The sequence below is a fragment of the Erithacus rubecula genome, assembly GCF_903797595.1.
Source record: "Erithacus rubecula genome assembly, chromosome: 4".
NCBI lineage: Eukaryota > Metazoa > Chordata > Aves > Passeriformes > Muscicapidae > Erithacus > Erithacus rubecula.
This window is the reverse complement of record NC_136686.1, coordinates 54,291,515-54,316,720: the sequence shown is the minus strand read 5'-3', so window position 1 is coordinate 54,316,720 and position 25,206 is coordinate 54,291,515. Positions and strand designations below refer to the sequence as shown.

Sequence of the window (25,206 nt, the reverse complement as noted above, 5' to 3'; positions counted from 1 at the left end):
CAAGTCAGTATGGGAGAGCAGGGACTCAGTGTGAGTGTATGTGGATGTAGCATTTGCAGGGTGTTTGTGGAAGAGGTGGGAGCATTCTGCATCTCTCAAGCCAATGCTCAGATGTGACTTTTTATTACCTTGATGATGGGAAATTAGCTGTGAGATACATGTTCATCCCAAAAAAGTAACCTCCCATCAAAGCAACCCTCTTCCTCTCAACATGCTCAGGCAGCCCTTACCATCCTAGGCTTCCCATTTTGCTATAGCTTAGTCATGCCTCAGAAGGCTTTGTGAAGGGCAGGTTTTATTGGGATGGAGCAGTTCAATAGCCTGTTTCCATCTGTGCCTGCAAGATCAGGCTTCCTTGAATCCCTTGAATACTATGGCAATTCAAACAAACCAGAAACCTACCCCTGCAAAAATAAATTAGTTACAATACCCTCACATTTCCTTCACTTTAGTGGAATTCAGTGTGTGTTACGTTCCCTCCCTTTTTTGCTTTTTTTTTTTTTTTCTTCCAGACAGTCTCAGGCAAAGATTGGACACTGGGTGCTTGTATCAACTGATCAATTGGTGCTCTCCCATCTCAACATAACTCTCCCATCTGCAGTGAGTTTTTCAGAGGCAAGCATGACACTCACCAGAAAGTGTTGAGTCCATGGGGCAGATTAGGTCAGCAACATCTCCTGGTTTATTTGAAAAGTCATTCTGGACATTTTTCCAAATCTTGGCAAATACAGATGTACTTTGTATAAAGAATGCTCTCCACACCTGACTAGGAGGAGGTTTAATGGCCCATAAACGGGTGCAGCTCCCAGAAGATGAAATAGGTGCCCTGGAGATGAGATAGCTTTCCTGTCCCAAGGCTGGATGTACCCAAATGATTGAAGAGCAGCCGCAATGTAGCAAACTGATCACAAATCTCTACAGGAAGATGACTTTGTATCCTCATTGGCAGATGAAGCTGAAGAAGCACTTTAATGAGATGTCCGTGTCCAAGCTGTCTGACCAGCACACAGGATATGTGTGTGCAGCTTTGCAATTGCTTTGAGCATGAGGGATGTTGCCCTCGTGCCTGCATCACATTTCCTGTGTTTTTCTTGAACTGGTGACATGTGCTGGCTCTGGATGTGCCTTCTGTACCTTTTCTGGTAGCAACCATACTGTCCATCCTCTGCTGGGTGTTAACAGGATCTGCTCCCTGCCCTTCATTTCCTGCTTCCCCAACAGCAGCACACTGTGTGTGCTGGCATCTTGGTGAGCTCCTCAGTGAGCTCCCACCAGCATCTGCCACTCCTGCACATCCACTTACACTCTCCTGCCTTTGGTCCCTCCTGGTGCCTCACACCTGCCCATTGCCATTCCTTTCTCATTTCTATTACTATTAGGTTATTATTTTATTAGAAGACAATTAATATGTATGAGTTGTTTTTTCTGAATGAATTTCTGTAAGACTTTTTCCTGCCAGGGGATGGAATTAGCATTACGGACATTTAAAGGCAGGAAATGGTGTAACTTTTTTTAAAATCAACTGCTTCAAGGGAGAAAATGAGAAATGTTTTTGAGAACAGCCTTCCATTACATGAGAAAGCAGAAGCACCATTCCTCATTCTCACACCATCTGTGTTTATTAACCCTAACTATTTTAGAAACAAAACATCTCTTACATCTTTCATGTAAGCCAGGGTAACAGAATCCACATAACCATCAAAGCAAGTGCAGGAGCCACATAGAAAGGCGAGGTAAAAACCTTTCTTTTATGCTTAATTCTAAGCTCCATAGGCCTAAGAAAACTGCCTGAAACTCCTTACAGCTCATGTGTGTATGGAAACAACCTGGATCAGCCCTTTACTGCATCCAACCCAAAATCTTGTTTTCAGCTGTGGCTGTAACAGAATAAGCGAGAAAGACTGTAGGAATAGGACAGACACATAAAGTCACTTCCTTTCTGTATTCTCTCAGCCTATATTATTTTTCAGCATAGTTTATAAGTGTTTAGCAAGACTTAAAGAATTTTGTCCCAGTAGTTTGTCCTTGAGCCAATTCTAGCATCCTCAACAGCCACTGGCAAAGGCTCTGTAGGTGGATTATTTATTACATGAAGGGCTGCTCCTCTTAATTCAAACCTCATCCTCTCATAATTTCTTTTGATGTCCCTGAGTTCTTCTACTTGGTTCTGCCAACAGCTATATTCATCCGGCACCTGAGTCTAACTAATGGTCTGTGAATAACCGTCAGTAATTATCAGACAGTAACTGGATAATTTTAAAAACACAGAAGTTATCTCCCAACACCCTGGAGAAGCACGACCATAGGGTTAAGCTCTTTTATAACCTGGTTTGGGTCTTCTGATACCTTGGTGTCAGCTCTGTTTTGAAAGTGCACTGTGAGTGTTCCTCCAGAAAGGGGGTATCAAAATGGAAATCAGTACAAGGTACAAGAAGCAAAGTTTATTTCTCCAGCAGACAGTGTCCAGCATGGCACATGCATTTCACACTCCAGTGAATGCATTATGATGCTGATGTGTTTCACTGGAGTGTATTTACCAATCATTCTTTAAAGGAAAGATCTTTTTTCTTTCTGCAGTTTTCAGATGCTACATCTCATTCCAAGTTTGTTGCCTAGAAGCTTCTCAGACTCCAAGAAAAGATGCTTCTAGCATTAGCAATTGTTAATTCAGTTAATTCAACAGAAATTCTGAATGTGCATAAAACACTTATCTAGCCACAGAATCTCACATTTTTCAGTTCAAACTGTTCCTGCCTGGGGGTAAATGATGAGTGCCAGGCAGAGCACACCCCAAGCCAGAGTGTGGCAGGCCCAGTTCTGCCTGGGACAAGATCATTGGAAGGGCTTGAGAAAAACTGATGTTTATGTTGCAGTCATGTTTGGGATTAGTCCTCCCCATGAGGACTCACAGGGGCAGCCTGTGATATCCCTTCAGTGTGGGGCTCCTCTGGTTTTTGACTGACCTTCTGTCAGGACCAGCTGTGCTCCATCTCTGCTGGGTCACTCCAGGTCTGGAGGAAACATGGAGAAGGAGAAATGCAGGGCTTGGGGGAACACCAGTGGTAAGGGAGAAGCAAAGACACCCCGACAGCTGGGTACCATTGACTTCCAACGTGTTGGAAGTTACATTTTATTTAGACATTTAACAGAAAGCAGGTAATTAGCACAAAGGTCATAACCCAGCAGCAATATAACATGGATCATACTTGATGTTACACTTATTGTCAGAAAAACTCTGTGTACATAAGCCCACAAGATACCATGCATGGAGTAAGCATGAAAGATTGCTCCCCAGGTGGTGGTCCCAGGAAACTCTCCAAACTCTGCCAGTAAGTGATTTCAATTATTCAGTTCCCATTCTTCCTTTCCCTGTAAACAATTTGATCTGGATGTGAACTGTCAGGAAATGCTATGATGGAACAAAATTCTGTGCAAAGGCCATGCCAAACTCACTCCAGGGGTGGCAGGACTTGAGACTACCCATATGGCTGCCTGTCCCCAGAATGAAGGGTGCACAGGCACACAGCTCCACTGAACAGAACTCTTTAGTGTCCCTTTGTGGGACACACAGCTGTGTCCAGGACAGGCACTTGTTCTCCTTGTCTTCTCCATGCTTGACTAAAAACCTGTCTATCCTGAACAGGAGCAAGCCTCCATGCAGGTGACCACTCAGTTCCTCTATAGGCTGAACCCTGCTGTGAAAGGCAGGTGGACTTTAGGACCTTCTAGGGAACAGGCTGGGAAATCAGATTTATAATAGCTTGTTACCTCTTTTAAACTGTACATGAAAACAAATAACAGTGCAATGATATCCTTGGGGTTAATAAGAAGTTAATATCAAGGCTGTATTACCTTTTTCATCTTCCTAACTTTCAATCTGTAGTTGATTTAATTTTTTTAAAATTTGCCTGGCAAAACACAGGCATGGACCAGAGATGCTTGTGGGACTGCAGGAATCAGGTGGGGACAGTGGGGCTTGGTTTATTAGCTTCAGTTTCAAAACATTTTCTCAATTCCAGAGCTGGCAATATGTATTCTTTAAAAGCACAGATCCTGTAGTGCAGTATCCATCTTCTGCAGCAACACTCCTTACCAAGAAACTGTGAAGTATGTCACACCTCAGATTATTTAGTAGACAAGCAACCCTTAAACTTTTAGACCACCTTCTATTGCCTCTAATATTAAGGCTCAGTCCAAACTCATCACATATAAATTAATTCCCATTTAATTGCTGTGGATGGTGTCCTGTGCATTAACTTCCCAAATGTTTTCTGTGTCAGTCCTAGCTTATACCAGCCCTGCCTTTCCTAGACCATCCCTTCCCTCTGCTGGTACAAATGTCTGTACAACAGTGACAGAACTGAGCAGTGGCCAGAACAGGGTTAAAACAAAGCTTGAAAGAAAGGAAAAAGCTAAAAAGGGTTTGTTTTAACATGGATATGTTCCTCAGTCCTGTGCTTCATACTGTCAGGAGTGAGTGAAAAAAAAAATACAAACGGACAGTGAAGAGCAGATGGTGCATAAAAGGACAACCTAAACTATAAATGGATGGACAAGTTCAATCTCAGTCACTTGGCTTTAGACAATATAAAAATGTTTAAGCCTTCAAGTATTTTTGTAGCTTTAAATCACTGATTCTCCTCTCTCTGAAATAATCTCCAAAAATGGAGAATGACAACAGTGGCAGAAAGAAATGGGACCAGTACTCTGAGTATGGAGTGAGCAGCTCTAGTCTGAGTGCCCAGCCTCACTCTTGGCTCCCTGAGCTGCCCAGGAGACCCTGGAGGGACAATACCTTATTTTATTTTCCTGATTTCTTGAAACCTGTGGAGACTAAACTGGAAGTCTGCTCTGCACAAAAAAGCAAGAGTTTAGAGGCTGTGCCAGGTAATCCTGGGAGATGTGTGTCCTGGCTCAAACACATTGCTTGGACTGGAGTGGGTTCATTCCACTCTGAATTCCTGCCTTCAAGAGGACTCCTCAAGGAGACGAATCCTGACTTGCAGCTCATAGACAGAAGAAAGCTCCAGCAATGCCATCCAGCCCTCTGCTCCCAACAGCCCCTCTGATGCATCATCCACTGCCTGGATTTCTTGTGGTGGAGGCATCAAGAGTGGTGGCTCTAGGCCCACTGCAGGTACATGTTAATCTTTGGTATCCGATTTTGACTATTTGATCAAAAACAAAAGGAACACTAAGCTGTCACCTGCAAAGTGTCCTGCAAGAGGCCCAGGCTACCAATGCTACTGATACTGAACACAGGTATTGCTGCTGGGAGCTGCTCCTCGTGGGTGCTGGCACCCAGGGAGCTGGGTTCTGCTCTTTCTGGGAGCTCTCAGCAGAGTTTCCTGCTGGCATTAGGCTATGAAACACAGCTGAGTGGTATTGCTGGGCAGAGCATGGGAGCAAAGCCCCTTTTCAATTGTGGGGTGTTGATACCCAAAGCAGGGGTGTGGGAGTAGCCCATAAACAAACTGACCTTCACTCCTGCACAGAGACCACATGAGACCCCAGGAGCAGGGCTGTGCAGTCCTTCCCTCAGATCAACTGGAAAAATGGCTGCAATGTGAATCTTCTGGAGCTGCAGAGTCTTACAGCTCCAAAGGCAACATAAATTTGTCAAAAGGTCCCAGTCACTCTCAAAGTGTAAAGAAACAGGATAAATGCAGGGGAAAGCAGAAATGTATTGCATGGCTGCTATTTTGGGATATGAATTCACCTTTTTATTAAAAACAAGGTCCTGAAGCTTAGGGAGAATCTGCACTTACTTCTGGATCCTATTTCTTTGCTGCTCCTTTTATTTACAGATTAAGTTGCAGAAAGCTGTTGTTATTTTAGACATGAATATTTTTTGAGTGTTACTGCCTACCAGAGACTTGGATTTTTTTTTTTTTTTAATGTTGGCTAATTTTGTGTTTTGAGTAGGAAGCTTCAGCTTCATACCAGTTCTACACAGGCCCTTCTGCTATCAAGCAGTCTGGTCAAGATAAACCTGTAACCAAGACATTCCTCCCTTAACCTCTATGGCTTTATCATGATTTTATTATTGCTCACCTTATTGTGGACTTTGAAAAGATATGGAGAGTATCTGAAGTAGTTTAAAACTGTTTAATATTTTAAATATCTGGGATGCAGGCCAGTGTCCCTATATACCCACCCAGCCCCCAGTTTTGCTTTTGCTTTCTAACTGCTGAATGAATTAGGGAGGGCCAGGCAAGCTGCCTGCAGTGATCTCTGCAGGGAGCCAGCTTCCTCCCAGCCCTCAAAATGCACTAACCACCTCTGCTCCCACACCAGATGCCTTCCCAAATCCTCAGTCCCTGCCCAAAACATCTGAGCTGTTTGTCCTACCACCCTATTGCTCACAGGAGAGGGGACCCCCATAGGCACCACCCCATCTTGCCCAAATTTATGGTGGAAGGGAGCACCCAGGCAGCATCAAGGCAGGAAAAGTCTCTGAGAAGCAGCAGAATTAGCAATGTCTTGCATGCCAAAGCAAGTCCTAAGGCAGGCAAAGCAGCAGCCAGGAAAAGACCGAGATCAATTCCCAACATCCCACCTTGTCCATCCCTCTGCCTCAGCACAAGGTGGGAGGCAGTGGGCAGCTCCAGTGCCAGCACCCTCATCCTGCTCCATGGCTCATCCATCAGGAGAAAGGAGGAGGATTAGCACTTGGTATCAACGTGGGCATCTGCCTGCCTGCCAGGCTTGCTCTTTAAAACAGGCTGTCAAGCACAGATAGCTGTTGAATCAATATGTGCCTGGTAGCTGTTGATGCCACTCCTGCCAGCACAGGGTGGGCTGAGCCACTGCACAGCAGGAGGGATTCAGGCTCTGAGAGAGAGGATGCAGCGCTGACTCTTCAGTACCCATATCAGATGACTGTGAGAAAGCAGTCAAACAGGAAGACTTCAGTGATGGTGTCTCTGTGGTGCTGCTGCCAGCCCCCCTCCCAGTGCCAAACACGAATGTTTGCCAAGCACAGAGGAGACTGGATATACTATGGTTGGTCAGTTCTTCGAATGAGATGTGAAAGCAGGGGCCTCCACCACCAGCCTCGGCAAATCCTTTCCGCATCCTGAACAGACTGTGAAAATCAGCCGACATCCAGACCGCTGTCTCTTCCTCCGGGCAGCCTCCCATGCCCACTGCCAGGCTGGAAGCTGCTGTGGATAATAGCTGTGACCATTCACCCAGACCATGGCTGCCTACTGCGCGTGCGTGGAGGGCGCGGCGCCCGCTGCTCCCGCTGCAGAGGGGCTGTGGGGCTATTTGGAGCTGGTGTACTTGGTGACAGCCTTGGTGCCCTCGGACACGGCGTGCTTGGCCAGCTCTCCGGGCAGCAGCAGGCGCACGGCCGTCTGGATCTCGCGCGAGGTGATGGTGGAGCGCTTGTTGTAGTGCGCCAGGCGCGACGCCTCGCCGGCGATGCGCTCGAAGATGTCGTTGACGAAGGAGTTCATGATGCCCATGGCCTTGGAGGAGATGCCCGTGTCGGGGTGCACCTGCTTCAGCACCTTGTACACGTAGATGGAGTAGCTCTCTTTCCTGCTTTTGTGACGCTTTTTATCACCCTTCTTCTGGGTCTTTGTCACGGCTTTCTTGGAGCCCTTTTTGGGGGCTGAGGTTGACTTCGCTGGCTCTGGCATCCCGAGAGCTCTTTTGCTGAGTCTTGCAGCTGCTTGGAGAGAACATCAAAAAAATCTAATTTTTTTTTGACCTTCTACAGAGTAATTGTACTGTAAGATGAGAGAGTCTGAGTTGGAGGCAAGCAACAGCTCAGAATCTGAGACAAATACCCCATGGCCCTGTGCAACCATTCTTGAACTGCCAGCAAGAATTTGTATGGTTTGTGTATGGCTTTTTGTTTTTGTTGTTTTCTGTCTAAGTATCTACTGCACTGGCCTTGTCAACATCTCTGAACACAAACCTAATTGGCATACTTAGCAAATAAGAGATGGAGCCGGAGCATCTTTCTGAGAAGAACACTGCAGTTCCAAAAGAAACACTAACTGCAGTATGCATTAAATCAAATCTTGCTGGAATGGGCCCAAGACTTGCAAGATACCACTGCAGACAACTTTACATGAGACTAGTCAAAATTATTTCATGTGGTTTACAATCCTCAATCAACCCTTTTTTATTTGCATGCAGATAGAAATTTACTTTGAGGGTGCTTCCATTTCTGTGGCTATTGTTTGACACCGTGCTTTCCAGTGAAATATAAAAAATAATATAGTTTTAAGCTAGCTAGCTGAGCTACAGGAATATATCAGTATTTACATTTGCTATCAAAAAATACCAGACAGTAGAAAAGCTTAGAGGAGGTAGCAGAAATTACTTGGCTGAGAAACAGAAATGTGGATTAAGACTCAAAAAGCAAAGTGCTTTTGGGCTACATGTTGATGGAAAAAATTGTTTCCTGCTTTTTGCTTTTGAGAGAGCAAGCTTTTGCTGGACAGTTTACACCAAAGATGCCTGATCCTCCCTCTGCGTTCTTCATTAGGTCACAATGTGCAGAGTCATGACTTGCAGCTTACTGCTCTCATCCAGAAGTGCAGTAACAAAAAAACAGTATGCAAACCCATCAAAAAACTGTGTGCTCCCCCCACACTACAAATTTACATGTGCTTTACTTCTTGGGCCAAGGGGAGTAATTGTGCTGCAACCTGGTAAATAGTTTTGTGTTTCAGAGAACACTTTGAATGCTCTCTTGTCTTTGAAGGCTCCTCCAGGTTTTGCTGGTGGATAAGCTTACAGCATCACCCCAGGGCTTGAATTCTACTGCCCTGCATCTCCTTTGAAGATGACCTAGGAATTACAGTCTGCTGGCCAAGAGAGATTAGTAGAGAAAAAAGAGCTTCAGGGCTGATGGCACATGGGAAAATGGATAGAAGTAAACAGAAGAGAGAAAGCTGGGATGTACCATATGGTCTGCACATTCTGAGTATAAGAGAAGGACCTGAACGGTGCCTGTGCCAAGGCAAGGGCTGCATGCTCAGCCTGCCTCTCCTCCTTGGGAAACAGTGAGATGTCTGATTTCTCCATCTGCAATCAGAGCCAGGTGCAGCAGCACTGCTGCAATCAAGTCTATAGAGGCTCCTGGGTGCTCCCTGTGGGAGGAAACATCTTTGATCCTGAGGCTGGATTTACATGCCCACCCACAGTCAGTGGATACCAGCTCCTGCTTCTGAAGCAATGCTCCAGATCAGCCTATGAGACGCTGCCTCCCACCACAGCCAGCACAGGCACTGCTGGCTGCTCTGCCCAGAGAGGCACCAGGGCTGGGCTCTGGGACACACAGCCTGGCAGCCTGGCCAAGGGCTATGCCAGCTGCAAGGGCAGGTTGGCATTGCTCAGGATGCTGTGCAGTCTGGAGGAAGGGTCTCCACCACAGCCCTCCAGAACACCCTCCTGTCTAGAAGCCAAAGTCAGCACCAGTCTCCTTAGAGATGAGTTTCTGCTCCAGAAAAGCAGTTTCTTTTCCAAAGACATGATTTTCACATGCTAAGTTTTTGACTCTGCCACCTTGTGTCCTTTCTTAATATTTCCTGGCATTCTTCCCAGTGGTAGCATTTGGAAGGGCAAGTGCTGGACTGTCCCAAAAGTTCTGGACACCTTTCAAAACTGACACCTGCCTCCTTAAACATCACATTTTCTTCCTCTGGTGAAATCACAAATTTTCTTCCTTTTTTCCTGTATTGGGAAGCAGTATTGGGAAGAAAAATCCCCTACTGCTTTGTTTGTAGAATTGAAAATATGTCTTTCCAATGGAAAATTATTTTTCTAGAAGAAGAAATAACTGTGCACTTGCTTCTTTTTCTTTTGAGCTCATTTCCTGACTGAAAAACGCCACAACCAAAAAACACAAATGAGCATTTCTTAGGCTTTTTGAAAAGTATGTCCTTCTAAAATATGTATTCACTCTTAAGTGCACTTCTACTGCAGCTTTTAAAAAATGAATAGAGAGCCCAACAGGCACCAGAGTGATTTCACAGGGCTCCAGAATAGGTCACATCTACAGGACATCTCTGTCCATTTGATCAGCTAATACCCTTGGGTAGCACAGCCTGGATCTTGCTCCTCTCCCATGTATGGCTGCAATGGGGGAAGCAATGATGCTGAAGTTCAGAGATTAGCACAAAAGCTTCTCTCCACCCATTTCTTTGCAGCTGACTGTTTAACAGGTAAATAACATCTTATTTGAAAACAGGTTGTGTTCTTTGTGGTTTATTCAGGCAGTGCCTAGCACACAGAGCCTGAGTGCATTTGCCAGGTGCTACATAAACAATGTTAATAATGGTAAACAGAACCACCAATCCTTCTGTCAACAGTGCAACGCAATCCACAGCAGGTGCTGCCATGGTATAGAGACAGAAATAGGGGGATTATTCCCAAAGTGTCCATGTGGAGAGTTTGTTGAGGAAAACAAAACTGTGACCTCTAAAAGAATAGTTTCTTTTTACAAAAGTAGTTGCATATCTTTGTTTCCTTAAGGAAAAAAAAAAAAAAGGGGGGGGTAGAGAGTTGGAGTGAGAACCTGAAGAGATTAATAATTACTGATTTTTTTGTCAGTGCCAGCACGATTGACTTCTCTACTGTGATGCAGACCAAGTATTGGGTACAGGTTGCCCAGAGAGGTTGCAGGATCTCCATCCTTGGAGATACTCAAAATCTGACTGTACATGGCTCTGAGAAGCCCACAGGGGCTGACCCTGCTCTGAGCACGGACTGGACTAGATGTTTGCCAGAGGCACCTCCAAACTCATCCATTCTGTGACTTCTGGAGACTGACACTGGGTAGAACACACTTTATGAGCTGTCTTCCCTTGACTGACCTTTCCCATGGGATACTGCAGCCTGAGATTTCCACATGGACCCCTAAGAAGAGATGGTGTGAATCTCCAGGTCCAAGCCACTGAGGTCCCTGGGACACAGGGGAGAGAAGGCACTTTGAAGCAGCCCATTTGGAAAGTTTCAGGTTTTAGAGGAAAATCTCTGGGAACACCTTTTTTCTTTATGGCTTTGTATGCTCTGAGTTAAATCAGTTATCAGTGCTGGCAGTTTTTTCCTTCCTTAGAAAACCAACAACAAAACCAACCACAGTAATTTTTCCAACCAGTTCCAAGAAACAGCCTGACTGCTGCCAAAAACCAGAGTGGTGCAGAGTGACAGATACATCTTCCTTTGTGTTGATGCTCCTTTCTTCAGCATCATTAAAAGAAAAGTGAATGGAAAAACACATTCAAAGATACAAATCACCACAGTCTCTCAGATCTGAAATGGGAGAGGAGCCCTACTGAGAAATCCCACGTGGAACATGATGCTGACTCTCTTCCCCAGGCTTGATATAGCAATGGAGAGAGACAGGCAGGGAAGCTCCTGCAAGATTTTTGTTCATTTTTGGCCTTGCTGCTGAGTCTGCAGGATCAGTGCCAAGCTGCTGCCAGCAGTGTGCATGGGTGACTATGGGTGGACTATAAGATGGCCTTTTGGACCTCTCCCCATGCAGGGCTGGAAACAGCACTTGGATTTTTTTTTTTTTTACTTTCTTTTTTCTTTTGAAAGCTGTCCTTGCTATGATGAGCTCTGGGGCATCCACTGTAAATCCTCATGTCATTTCTGTAATTTTCTAGTCAATGAAAAAAGTTACATTTCTAGAATCAGCATTTTGTTCTTAGGAGGTTTTGGTGACAAATTAAACATTTGGAGGAAAGCTCTCATCCTTTGGACATCTGAAATTCTGATATCTGTTGATCTTCTGATGTTCTACATTAATTCTTGCTACAGCAAATGAGAGCCAATGGGTACTACTGATAGTTCTGCTCCTTAAATAGGAATGTCCTGTACCTTCTGTTCAATTATTGCCCCTTTCCTCATTTTCCCCTACTATATAAAAGAAAGAATACTTGGCTTTATTCCTGCATGCCAAGAAATACTAAATGAAATTTGCTGCTGCTTTTTGTATTATTTCATATGTGGAACACAAAGGACAATAAATTAGGGAATGTTTCCACCAAAAGAAAAAGGCTTTCTAATGGATTCTTTCTGCTCTGAAATGCTTGTAAGATCTGGTAAATACAGTTTACAAATTACCAGGTGTCAACAAATGACTGTTATTGGAAAAGAGAATTTCTGCAAACTGCAAATTCCCTTCCTTTTATTATGTATGGCCATCTACTATTATACAATAATTTGTTCATCTGTCAGGTGTCATTATATAGTAATAGTTGAGAAAACAAACAATATTTGTGATTATTTGGTAGCAAGCTCTGCCTCAGGTATAAAGAGATCAGAAGCATGATGAGTCATTGTGAGACACTGGTGATGTTGCCTCGTGCAAAAACTGATATTTTGGTCTGGAAAGAATTTTTCCCTTGGTATGTTGTCTAGCATGTGATGATGAAGTAATATTTGATTTGAAATAAGGAGGAGTAGAATTTCCTAGAATCAGGTAATCTGAAATGCCTGATTTCTTCCAATGGTAGAGGGGTGCAGAAAACAGTTCTGAGATCCTAGGTTTTCTCCCAAGTAGTCCAGCTCTCTGCTGAGAAGATACACTGAAATTTTAAAGAAAATGAAATCTTACCCACTAGTCAAGTCGAGCAACAGAGAGACAGCATTGTAAGAATGACTGTCAGGAGAGTAAATGCTGCAGTCCTTATGCTGATTAAAAGTCTGAAGTCAATGGGGATTTAACATAGGTCTGAAAGCACAAGTACAATGTTTAGAGATGCTTAGTGCCAACAGCTGACATTGATTTCCACTGGAATCCAAAAGACTCAGTACTTTACAAAAAATCAGACTCCATATTTTATCAAGGCTTTGTTACTGTTAATAAATGAGTACTTAAAAAACTTTATTATCTGCTCTTTGCAAGAGTACTCATTGTATACTTGCTTTGGGATAGTTGTGATCTACATGCTTGAGCAAGTATCTAATAAATACAAAAAGGAGAATGATGTTTTCTATGGATCAATACCTGTTAAAGGTATGTGGGGCACACCCAGTACCAGCATCTGCTACAATTACATTCCAGTCAGCTTTCCCACAGAGTGCCAGGGTTTCAAAGAAACCTGTACCAGTTAGATTTGATGACCCTTGTGGGTCCCTTCCAACATGGAATATTCCATGATTCTGTATTATCACAACCATCATCAGGAAGCCCAACAGAGTCCAACAGAGAACACAAGCAGGCTCACTTCCTTCCTGGGGTTTTATCAATAACTCAAAACCTCACACACAAAAGCAGCATGAGTTTCCTCTCCAAGTTTCAGAACTATCATGATTTTCTGCTTCTGCCACAAATCCTTTCCTCCAGCAACAGCTTTATTTTCCCTTCATATCCCACTTCAACTCAACTGGACCCACTGGGAGCCAACCTGTCAGGAGCAACCCCATGCCCAATTGCAGGGTTTAGCTCCCAGCCTTAGACTAACTCAGCAAAATTGCTCTGGAGGTAGGGAGAGGTCAGAGCCTGCTCACCATGTAAGGGCAGCTGATATCCAACTGACTGGGACAATCCTGCTGGGCAGAAGGAGCAAGACATCACAGCAGCTCCACTGCTCAGGAGCATCACAAGCTCTACACATCTTCTTGGTGCTTTGCAAAGTACAGGCTATTGGCATTGTGAGAACCAAAATCATAGATGATGGGGTCTGCAATACCAATGGAAGAAAGGTGCTTTATTTATTCCAGGACACCCTATGCTACTGAAAATAAAAAGTGCAGATTGGAAAAAAAATTGGTCTGTGCTGTATCAAAAATGAAAATCAGTTGCTCTTTATCCACATCATTTCAATTTCTCTGGAAAAGAAGAAAAGCAAAAACTCACCAAGACTGCTATATCTAAATAACTCCTTCTACAGTGGAACCATGGTCTCTAAACTAGTAATGACAATAAGCCTAAAGAACTACTATCACATTTAAGGAAACTATTTTTATGCATTTTATGGAGTAATGGAGAATTCTCCATTTATCAAAATTCTAGACTATTTTCATAAGTGCTGAAAAAGGCATCCATTAAAAATGTGCTAATTCAGCCATGCAGCCAAAAATAGGAAAGAAGTTACAGCCCAACACCTGCAGACCGTAGGGGAGAGTGGGAGGGAGAGGGAGAAGAAGCCTCCCAAGAGATGAGAGCTGCTCCTAGTTAAGGTAGGAGTTATGTGGGGACCAAAGCAGACACATGCAGCACCTCTTCCTCCTGCACACCCCATACCCAGGCTTAAGCAGGTTCCTGTAACCCTTTCCCAGTACCACAGATAATTTATGTAGCAAAAAAAAAACCAAAAGCTGAGATTATACCCTCAAAATGTGTACTTTGGCCAAACCACACTGACAGGGAATAATAATTTGGACATAAACCCATGCTGAAGCAGGAAGCTATGTGCCTATATTAGGGTGAAGACCAGACCAAGGTCATTAAGGCTTTTATGAGTGATGTGATAGGTACATCACAATGTATTACATTATATCACATATTCTCAATGCCATGGAAAAAATAAACCCAGCAAAACCTTTTAACAACCTTCAAGGCATGTATATGGATCTAAGACATGTATGCGCAACAGACCTGGATGTTACCACCATTAACTCTGCCCCCACATGGGGAGAAAGTGTCAGGCAAGGGTGTAATGTGTGCAGCTGTAATCAATCATGATTGACACTTCTAAACAAGAGTCTCTCACTTCAGTTACAAAATGCTCACATTTCAGCAAGTCCTGAAAATGGTTTCAGAAAAAATAGCAGAAAGCATGCAATCAAAAATGTCAGGAATATATGAAAGCTGCTTCATGATGGTGGTAAAGCCTGGGTGCCTGGGAACACAGAGTGTAAACATGGGAGGTGGGGTACCAGGCAGGTATATCCTATAGGACTGTCATGCCACAAGCTAAAGGACAGCAAGAGGCACAGCATCTGATTTCATTGCTACAGGATACTGAAAATATTGTATGTGTGTATTAATAATTAATTTGGCATGGTAAAAGCAATTTTACTGTAATACAGAGATGTGTGACTATTACTGGAGCCTGCAGGGAAACAAAGATAAAATGTCCTTCCCCAGATCTCGCATCATTCAATAACCGGATTGGGAACATCATCCAAGACTGCTGACACTTTTTTCTGCTGCTGCCACCAGATCACATTACCACAGGCAGAGAGTCCTCTGAGCATTAGAGGTCATCTTCTGTAGAAAACAGGAAAATGGTGAGTCTGTAGATGGAAGGAGAGGAGAGAAGCAGGGCTGGGACAGACAGCTCTGGCAAAGCTCCCCTGAATAGACAAGCTGACTTTCCTCCAGAAAAAGAGAGGAGTGAGCACTAAAGACACAAGAGTTATTGAAAGTAAAACTAAACTCTGAAACAAGAACTGACAATAAACCACTTTAAAATGTTCATGAATAAATTTACACTGGAGATGAGAGGGAACTTCACTTACATCCTTACTTGGAAGTGGGAGGATAAGGGCAAGGGAGGAGGGGAGAAAGAAATCCATTCCTTCCACATTTCAAAGACAAAACTTGATATTAAAAAAAATTCTAGGAAATGGCTCCAGCATAGCAAGTAACTGCTCTACATTAACCAGGCAACATTTTTCTATGGTGCTGTGCTGCTGAAGAATTGTTATCAAAATGCACAGATGTCCTTCACTTTGTACTTTTCCTTTCTTTATTCTTTTATTTATTGTTCCTTCCTTCTTTTTCACATATCCATTACAAGTAGCTGGAGGTTCAAAGCCCCAGCAGGTTTGCTGCCACTTGGTCCTGTCTCACATGTGGTATTTGTACAGAGACTAACATACTACTTTGAACAACCACAGAGTTGAAAAACTGGCAGCTCTCCAGAAACTTTAAAAGAAATGGCTGTCAAGTTAGCCCATGCCCAAATTCCACATTGTACAAATTCCTTGTGCATAGTGTTTTAATTTACCTCTGATTCCTGATAGCATCATTATCCTATGGATTTAGTGTGCTAGTCACTATGCTGATGCAAGCTAAAAAATACCATCTCCTTTCCAGAGAAATCAAGGCATAACTGGGGATAAACCAGTATTTGCATCAGGCAAGGGTGCAAAGAGCAATATACTGAAGACCTGGTTGCAACCACTAGACCAGCAGTGAAGAAAATGGGAGCTGCTGGGCAAAATGACAGTGGTCCTGGATGGTCAGCAGCAATTAGAACCATCACATGTAAAGCTTGCTTTTCAGAAGGGTTTTCAAAGGCAGCAGATTTAAAATGCCAGGGGAGTACCATATTAGATGTACAATACTGTTATTTTTAACCATCCTTGGCTCCCACGTTCACTTTCCTCCAGAGCTTTCCATGTGCTCAGTTTCCCTCTGCTTTAGTCCCATAGCCTCCCAAGCTATTTCCTCCTCAGATGAAGTGCTCACCCTTTGCTCCTCTCCCAGCACACTCCCTCCACAGAGCTCATTAGTGCCTTTGCTTCCAGAACCATATCTTTGCAGGTGATTGCTAAGTCCATTTCTTGAGTTGTGTCTCAATTATCAGGCAGCTGCAGTCGATAAGAAGGATGACTGGAGCTGGGCTGAGTACCCATAGTGGAGGGGAGGAGATAATATGGGGTTAATTCTGGCATGTGAGAAAGAGGAGGGTGGTACTGGAAGGTCAGGACAGCTGCAGTCTCCATATCTTCAGAGCAGAACTGCTGCACCTGCAGTGCATTTTAAGACAAATGCATCAAGAATGAACACCTATATTTATATTAGGTTGTTTATTTTATATTTATGGACAGACAGCTCCTTCTATACAGGATGTTCTCTGTCTCCCTCCTGTAAAACCCCACTTGTTACTCAGTCAATTTCCAGGTCCCCCAAAGGACCTAAAGAGGACTAAAGAGGATTTCTGTCAATGTGGAAGCACCTTCCCTTCCCTATGCTTCCTTCACTGATATTTACCAATGGTTCACTTCAGCCCTTTCAATTTCCCCCCTTCTTTCCTGTTCCTTGATTCTATTTGCTTTTGTGATAGAGAAATGAGGAGACTCTTACCAAATGCTTTCCTTGGCCTCTCTTCACACTAAGTTTTATTTTTAAGTGCTGAGCTCCAGAATACCTTGCTTTCTGCCCTTCCCTTACGTCATTTCAAGAATTCCTTCAAAAAAAAAGTCACATGCTTTTCTGCTCCAGCTTTCTAGCATAACTCATGTCCTCTTTGTAACTCCCAACAACCTGGGGTGGCTCTGTTCTCCCACTCTTTCTTCCATTGCCTCCTGTACACACTACCCATTGCACTGCCACCTCTGTGCTATTTTCATTTCTACCTTGCAGTCTTTTTCCATGCAGTATTTTCTGCTTGACAAATATCAGCTACTTCATACGATCTCTCTCCCTACGAGAGGCAGAGTCACATAGGTTATACAGACAGGTTGTAAGGAGAGATCTGCTGTGTCCAAAAGCATGTCCATCTTTCCTGACTCTGTCTAATACAGACACTGCTCTGACAAACTTTGCCCATTTACATCCTTGATCATTGTGGCTAAAAGCCCAGTTTTCCCTCCCAGCACACACCACCTGCAGTGATTACCTGGGGGCTGGTCCTCTACCTTCAGTTGATGGATTTTAACTCCACAGGTGACACATCAAACTCACTCTTCCATGGTCCCCAAGTAAAGGCTATTTTTTAAAAAGATAACACAGAAAACCTTGCTGCATTGGACCACCTATGTACTGTCACCAAATTCAGGAAAAAGCCCTCACGTATTTTATAAGAAGTTTTAAGGCTGGTTTGAAAGGTAAAGAATTCCTACTTCAAGAGGGTCGATGAAATAATATGACAAGGGTGGTGATTAAGTCTCACCACAAAGGAAAATGTTGAGTTGATGTAGGTGGCATATAAAACCCCCCACTCTCTTTATGAGTCAGGTAAGCTGCCAGAAAGCGGAGGTGGAATCTGTGGGATGGAGCTGTTTTCATTCCAGCCAGCTAGTAGTAAGCTCTTTGAACAACAAAAAAAAGTAGTTTAAATAATAAATTATATATTTTAAAACTAAGACTCTTATCTAAATAGCAGATTCCAACAACTGCCCTTGATCCCCAAGGATGGTGTCTGTAGTTAGTGATAGACAAGGGAAAAAAATATTAAACAACTCCTCCCCCCACATTCTGAGGTTAACGTAGCATTTTTGGATTATGCTTCTATTCTTCCATCTCCCACCCAATACATATGATCCTGCAGTCCCAGCTCTCTCCTCTCCCTCTGGCTCCAGAAAAAAGGGAAGCTGACAAGCTGAAATCCCAGTCTCACCCTGCACAGAACCCTTTTCGGAGGAAGCGCTTAGGTCTTCTGAGGAAAAAACATTTCTCTTCCAGCAGCTGCAAAAAAGTGGCTTAACAAATGCATAAAACAAAACAACTGGGGGGAAAAAGGAAAATGTATTGTGAGGTCTTATTTTGGGTCAGTCCAGTATCCAAGGCATATTTCAAAGGTATGGCAGTGTCCTTCATTTAAAATTAAAGTCTTTTCATTTACAAAAAAAACTGAAATTGAGAAATGTAAAAGAATGTCATTAGGTCCTTGAGCTCAAGGGGCTTAAAGTTCTCCTCTAGTACTGTCAGTGGGAACACAACATCTGCTCAGTTCACTGTGCAGCCTGAGCAAGATGCTTTCTTAAGTACACATCTGAACTTAGAAACACTTCTCATACACTTAATTTTTCAGTCTACCCAATACATATGTTTGAGGATGGGCAGGAGCAGTGTATTTCAGGTGCTAAGAAAGGAATGAAATAGGAGCAGACTATCAGCATGTGTAATTTCTTGTTTTCAGCTGAAGAGTGAAAGATGTGTAGTGTAAATATATGTATACATACACTTAGGTAACATTTAAGTAAAATATATGTAGATGTAAAGGAGAAAAAGGACAGTAACCAAAGGAACAGCTTGGAGAAGAAATGTCAAGAGCAAAGTAGAACTCTACTAGGAGTAGACTGAAGTGAGATGTCAGAAAGGAGAAAGCAAGAGAGGGTATAAAAATAATGACAAAGAGGGGTAAAAAAGAGATGTAAGAAGAAGATATATGAAAGGGGACAAAATAAGAGAAAATATATAAGTGGACAAAAAACAGAGGAGGAAGGTAAAGTAATAAGCACAATGTTTGGTAAGGCAGAAACACTGATGTGCAAATAAGACAGAAGAGAGAGACTCATAAGAAGGATCACAAGAAGAAAAAGGACCTTGGGCAGCAGAGATGATGTGAAATAAGCAGTGAAAAAAAAACCCCTAACACCTGCTAGGACAGCACTTCTCAGAGTCATGGGTGAGAGGTGCTGCTGTCCCAACCAGGGGCAGAGGCAAACCCAGGCAGCGACAGGCTAAACCCAAGGAGAACAAAGGACAATGCTGGGAGAAGACAACAATATCCTTGTACTAGGTTGCTGCCTTTTGTCTGAAACAGAAATCACAAAGGTCATTGAAATTGCTGCTTAAATCTTACATCTGATACTTGAAAAAAAGCTCTGTCCCAATACAATCATTCTTCCTTCTCTCTCAACGCTGGATTAAATTAATTACTGTACACTCCACAGTTGTATCTCCCTGCTGGGGAGGAAAACCCCAGACACCATTTTGCTCAAAGTAGACCTTCGTCTCTTGCTCCTTTTGCCTATAGAGGCTTCTGTAGAAATCTTTCAGTAGACAAAGGTAGATTTCCTGCAGCTCCAAAATCACCTTGATGGATTTGGCTATCATTAATAAAATGAGGAAAGAAAGAGGAAGAAAGCAGGGGTAAGCACTCAGGAAAAAAAAAAAAGCGCCTTTTTTCCTATTATAATTAGGAAATTTAACCAGTACAGAGGCAAAGAAATTGCTGCCTGTAAATAAAGTCTCACTCCTTTGCACATCAAATAATAGGAACAAGAGGGAGTGCGTGGGAAGTACATTCATATTATCAAATTATTTCTGATATTAACGTGTTCAGTATAATGAAAACATAATCAGGAAAATAACATATTGTAACACAAATACTATGGAGGTTATAGAGAAAAAACCCCAGGAAGACCAGTGTTCCCAGGGTAGCTCCAATCTGAGAAACCAGAGCTTTATTAGTAGTAACAGGAGCAACATATGGAGATGAATGAAACCATGTTTGTAAATGTGATATGCAATTGCACAGTCTCACTTGGCTTTCCTTTTTCACGATCTGACTCAGCCTCCACACTCCCCCATTCTTTGATTCATAAATTTCTTGATATCAAAAAATAAAAGAGTTACAAAGCCAGCATGCAAAGGGCATGAGATGACGTGAAAGACAAGGATGCTGGTGAGCGCAGAACGTGCCATCAATCACCACCCTGCAAATGGACAAATCTGCTGGAGATAAGCAGAGGGGACAGGGCCACCCTCTCCTGGGGCTCGCCGTGCAGCAAAGCACAGCTCAACCCCCTTGCGCTAGAGGCAATGCTGAGGTAGACAAATCTACCACAGAATTGTATAATATTGCTTATGCTGCACAGCAGCCACTCGGTGAGGCAGCCCCTGCATCACCAAACCCGTGAGACTGGAGGTGAGAGGAGCGAGAAATAAAAAGGCTTTCTTATGGCGTATACTCCCTGTTCTTTTTAAGCTATGGAAAAAAGATCAGGGTTAGCCACAAGCAACACAAAACACAACAGTGCACGAGCAATGCTTTACAGCCCTGTACGCTTACTAAATAATTAACAACCTGAGTGTTGGCCAGGAGGGGGTCTGTATACGGGACAATCCCTTCCTTCCCTGAGGGCTCTCTGGGCTCCTCAGCACGTGTGCGGTGCGGCTGCGGGCGGCCCGGCCCGGCCCGGCCCCGGGCACCGCCGGCCCACCGCAGGCAGCGCCCGCTGCAGCCCCCGGCTAACCGGAGCGCACCGAGCTCCGCCGGAACGCTTCCTACGATCGCAGCCAAGCACTGGCAAGGCTGACACCGTTACGGTGCATTCGCCAAGCCTGGAGAACGAAGAAGCCGCGACCCCGCGGGGCTCAGGGTCCAGCCCGAGGCAGGGCAGGGCTGCCCGCACAGCGCACCGGGCACAGCGGAGCGGCGGCTCGCACCGCGGGCAGCGCACCCCGCTGCGGACACTGCGGCGTGCGGTGCCCGCCGCCGCACCGCGGGCGGCCAGCGCGGGGGAGGGTCTTGCCTGCTGGGCGTCCGGGCTCCTCCGCAGGCGAGCTCCGGGCGCCGGCCCGGCGCGGGGCAGGTGCGCGCGGCGGGGCCGGGGGGCTGCTCGCTGCCGCTCCGCGCAGATCCGGCGGGCGCCGCGCCGCGTGGGCCGCGGCACCGGGACCCGCCTCCGCTCCCGACCAGGCTGCGACCGGCGGGGCGCCTCGCTGCGCGCCGCCGCTGCGGCCCGGGCCGTGCCGCACCGCCCCTAGCCCGCCCGCCGGCCCCGCCCGCCCCGCCTCTGCGGGCTCCCGCCGCGGGGCCGCCGGGGGCGGGGCGGGCGCGCAGCGCGGCCCCGGCGAGCGGCTCGGGCGCTGCGGCGGCGGCGGCTGCGCGGGGCGCTCGGCACGGCCGCGGCGGACGGGCACCTGCTGCCGCCTCGCCCGCACGGGGCTGCGCTTTGTCCGGGCTGAGCGGGAGCGGGCGCGCCCGGCCCCGGCGGCGCCCGGCCCGGCCCGGCCCGGCCCGGCTCGGCACAGCGGCCGGCGGCTCTCGGGGCGTCGCCTGCCTCCGGAGGCCTGGGCACGGCGGGGAGCGTGAATGAGAGTTTGCTCCGATTTCCGAGCAGGGTGAGTGCCGTGCTGGCCGTCTCGGGGTAATAGTAATAATAATAATAATAACAATAATAATAATAATTTATTTTTTTGTGTTCATACCTTTACATACTAGCCCGGCGCCACCTCCCTGGGGCAGGGTTGCATTCGCTCTCGCCACCCTCGGACGGGCACCCTGTCTTTCGGTCTCTCCGTTCCCTTTTGTTCGGCTCTCCCGGGGCCGGGGCCGGACCGGGAGGCTGCGGGGAGCCAGCGGAGGCCGGGCCGGTGCCCCGCCGCCCGGGCGGTTGCGGCAGGCGGGACGCTGTCCCCGTGCGCGGGGGGTGTCCGGCTGTCCCCTCCCCTGGCCCTGTCCTCCCCGCGCCCCTCCGGCACGGAGGAGCCGCCCTGGGCTGCGGGGACAGGCGGTGGCATCGCCGCCACCAGCCGGGAGCACCGGCTGTAGTAAACACAGAGCGTGGGGCGGCGGTGAGCCTGGTAGAGGTCATATCCCTGTGTGCACAGGCAGCCCGACCTATCTGGGCTCCCCAGCTGTTGTCGTGGGGACGGCGCGGTGGCTGCCGGTGCCCGTGGCTCCCTTGGCTCGGCTCGGCGGTGTTCCCCGGCAGGGCAGGGATCTCCCTTGGCGAGGAGCAGCAGCGCCAGTGCGTCACACCCTCCTTCATCACAGCCTCCTTCACTCCTCCCGCCCCCGGCCGGGGCGGCAGCTGGGTGCCATCCGATTTAGCAACAAGAGCTGGGAGTGCAGGTCCTGCCGTGAGGTTTGATTGCTGAGCGGTGGCTGCGCCTGGCCGAGTTCAGGGCTAGATGGTGAATAGCAGCCACCGATGGTTCCTCAGAGCATGCAGTGTCTGGATGCATCTTGGTGTGGAGCAATGAGGCACGGGAGTGTCGGAGCAGGGGAAGCAGAGGAATGCTGCTGGCGAGCTCACTCGCAAGGAGCCAGAGAGGATGGCATGGTAAATGGCTGTTTTGCAATCCAGGCTGTCAGCCTGGACTCCTTCAGGCAGGTCAATAGGTATGCGTAGATTTTGTGGCCTTCTGCGTGCTCCTGTGGGTCATCGCCGGGCTTGTGTGCACAAATGGGCGAATGGGAAACGACAGCTTGTTGTCATGTTTTTGTGTCTTGCCTTTTTGCTGCAGGTCAGGAGTTTTAGATGAATAGATGTGGTGCTGTTAAGCTTGTGTGGTTATGGAATGAATGATGGAGAAGTTCTCGGTATCACATTTCCAGTGGTGGTTGAGATGTGGGTGGGGAGAGGAAATATTTAATAAAGCAGAACTCTCAGGTCCCTGTGCTTTACATTATCTGGCAGTACCCTGCCTTTGCTTTTAATATGTGATAGTTTCATTCCACAGGATTAGAAGTGTGAGCTTAACTACTTTTTTTTTAATGCTGTATTTAGTTATCAAATACCACATCTAGTTATTCAGAAAGGGAGGGCTTATTTTAGTCCTAGTCTGTGTTCTCTGGAGGCTGACAGTTAAAATACAAAATTGGTGTTGTTATGGCACTGAATTGTGCAAAATTCCATGAAAGCCTGAGTTATGTTTCACTCTTTTTCGTATGGTGGCCACAAGAATGTTTGGCTCATCCCTCTGCCCTAATAAAGGTGGTTTTGGGCTGAGATGCCAGGCTGAACTGAAATGAGCCATGTCGTGCATCCTGCTCTGCAGGTAAGCTCTCAGAGCTGGTTTCAGATGGTGGTAGGTGGGACTAACCTGAGTTCAAGTATCAGACTGATGGGTTTGTTTTTGGTTTTTTTTCTCATTTATCTGTGGCACTGTTGAGACATGATGTGCTCAGCATGTCCTTGGTCAGGGGGTGGCTCTCAAGCAGACTGAGGTTGGCTGCTGCTCTATGTGTGCCACTCCTTGGCATGCTACAGCTTCTGCTCTGGGTGAGGGCATCACCCAGGCTCTGACCTCCTGCCTGATGCCTTGCCAGCATCGCTGTGTCCTGGTGACCTGACATCGGTACCCGTGGGGGGTAAGGAATTAAGGGCAGCAGCTGGGAAAAGCCTGTTCTGACTCTGCTCTTTCATGGCACCCGGTTTTAAAGAGACTGATAGAGGGAGATCCCAAATGAGGAGGCTAAATCAGAGGGCTGTCTGGCAGCCCTGCTGTCTTTCCAGCTGGAGACTAATTCCCAGTGATTTACAGCAGAAACTGTTCCCTGCCCCTACCCCTTCTCTTCCCGTGAGAGATATTGAAAGGTTGTAAGAATAGAAGTTCATTATTAGAATGAATGGCTGGAGCGGTATTATGTGCCAAAGAGATTCAGTGTTATTTGAGACCTGGGGAAAAAAAGCCCCAGCTGTAATACTTTAATTTGGGGACCCTTGCAGTGTCTGAGAAGTGATTAGTGCTTCTGTCAAAGGTCAGGTATAGGTCCTGGATATGAAACATTGTCTGTGGGTACATATGAAACTACATATATGTAATGTGTCTTCAGCATCATTCTGGTACTTGGGTATTCAATCCTTAATACAGAGACTTTAAAGCTAGGGAGAGACATTAACTGTTTAACCCCCAATGTGATGGCAGATCTGTTGGAAGAATAACAAAGATCCCATTTCTCCTTATTCTGTCTGCTGAAAATTCACATTTTGTTTTTTGGCTGTATCACCACCAAATCTATAGGGACTCTTGAACACCAGTCTGTGTTTTGCATAACATATAGTTCCATTAACAATTTTACAGTGAATATTTTTTTATTTAAGGAGTAATAGATCACATTTGCTGATGTTTTTTATAGGTGTGGGTAATAAATACTGTTCAGGAAGGCTTGAGTCAAGGGCAACATATACCTCACTGATTTTTTTGGGGTTAAAGTTAAGTAGCTATTCAGTATTTTGTTGTGGTCTCTTCCTCCTTCTCATTACCACCAGTATTAGCCTGGTTTAGCAGCGATACTCTCTAACTTCAAAGTCCTGAAAGCCCTGGCTATAACCAAAATACTGCACTATTATGTTCAGAAAATTCTGTCATCTTGAATTGGAGGCTCTCTTGTCCAAACCTGTGTCAGGCCCAAATAAAGTACGCAATTTTCTAGCCTTATCCTGTAACACTGGTTCTGTTTCTTTCCTACGCAGAATTTTTTGCAGCTGAAGAATATCTGCATGACAGCATCCATGCTAGGAGGAGAGATCACTTTCTCTCATGTGATATTTTTATGACAGAGTTTGATCAGAGGGGAAGCTTTGGACAGTAAGTGCTTAATCAGGGCTTTTCAAAGCAGTGCCCTTAACCTGGCAGGTTAATCCATGAAATAATCTGTACACAGAAATACAGACAACAAATGTAGTGCTTCAGTGGTAATGTTGGGTGCTTTGAGGATTTTATGTGTTTTGGTCTTTAAGTTTCTGAACATGCAAGTTTCCTCTTTGCACATTATATTCATTGCTATTGCTATAGGACACACACAAACCAAAGAAATTAGGCCTTTTCCTAGAGGTCAGAATTTGCTAAAAGAGCTATAGTTTAGTTGTGAACTC

General features: G+C 45.6%; 1 protein-coding gene and 1 pseudogene across 4 annotated transcripts in view; one reads left to right on the top strand and one right to left on the bottom strand.

The window, feature by feature from the left end:
• Positions 1-3,096: 3,096 nt before the first annotated feature.
• Positions 3,097-21,962, bottom strand: LOC306801483 (histone H2B 5 pseudogene; annotated as a pseudogene). 2 transcript variants are annotated; one of them, XR_013777940.1, is made up of 2 exons: positions 21,812-21,962; positions 3,097-7,678 (listed from the first exon to the last, which is right to left on the bottom strand). The product of XR_013777940.1 is annotated as a histone H2B 5 pseudogene (transcript). The 2 variants fall into 2 exon arrangements; XR_013777941.1 differs by lacking the exon at positions 21,812-21,962 and adding an exon at positions 16,397-17,311.
• The window catches only part of GRAMD4 (GRAM domain containing 4), a 70,826-nt gene continuing 67,017 nt past the window's right edge, over positions 21,398-25,206 (top strand). Inside the window, exon 1 of one of the 2 annotated variants that reach the window (XM_079304597.1) lies at positions 21,398-21,724. In XM_079304597.1, the coding sequence (XP_079160723.1) occupies positions 21,696-21,724 (29 nt within the window). In that variant the 5' untranslated portion in view covers positions 21,398-21,695. Of the gene's footprint in view, positions 21,725-22,467; positions 22,728-25,206 lie in introns of those variants that run through there. The other variant, XM_079304596.1, reaches the window with a different exon arrangement.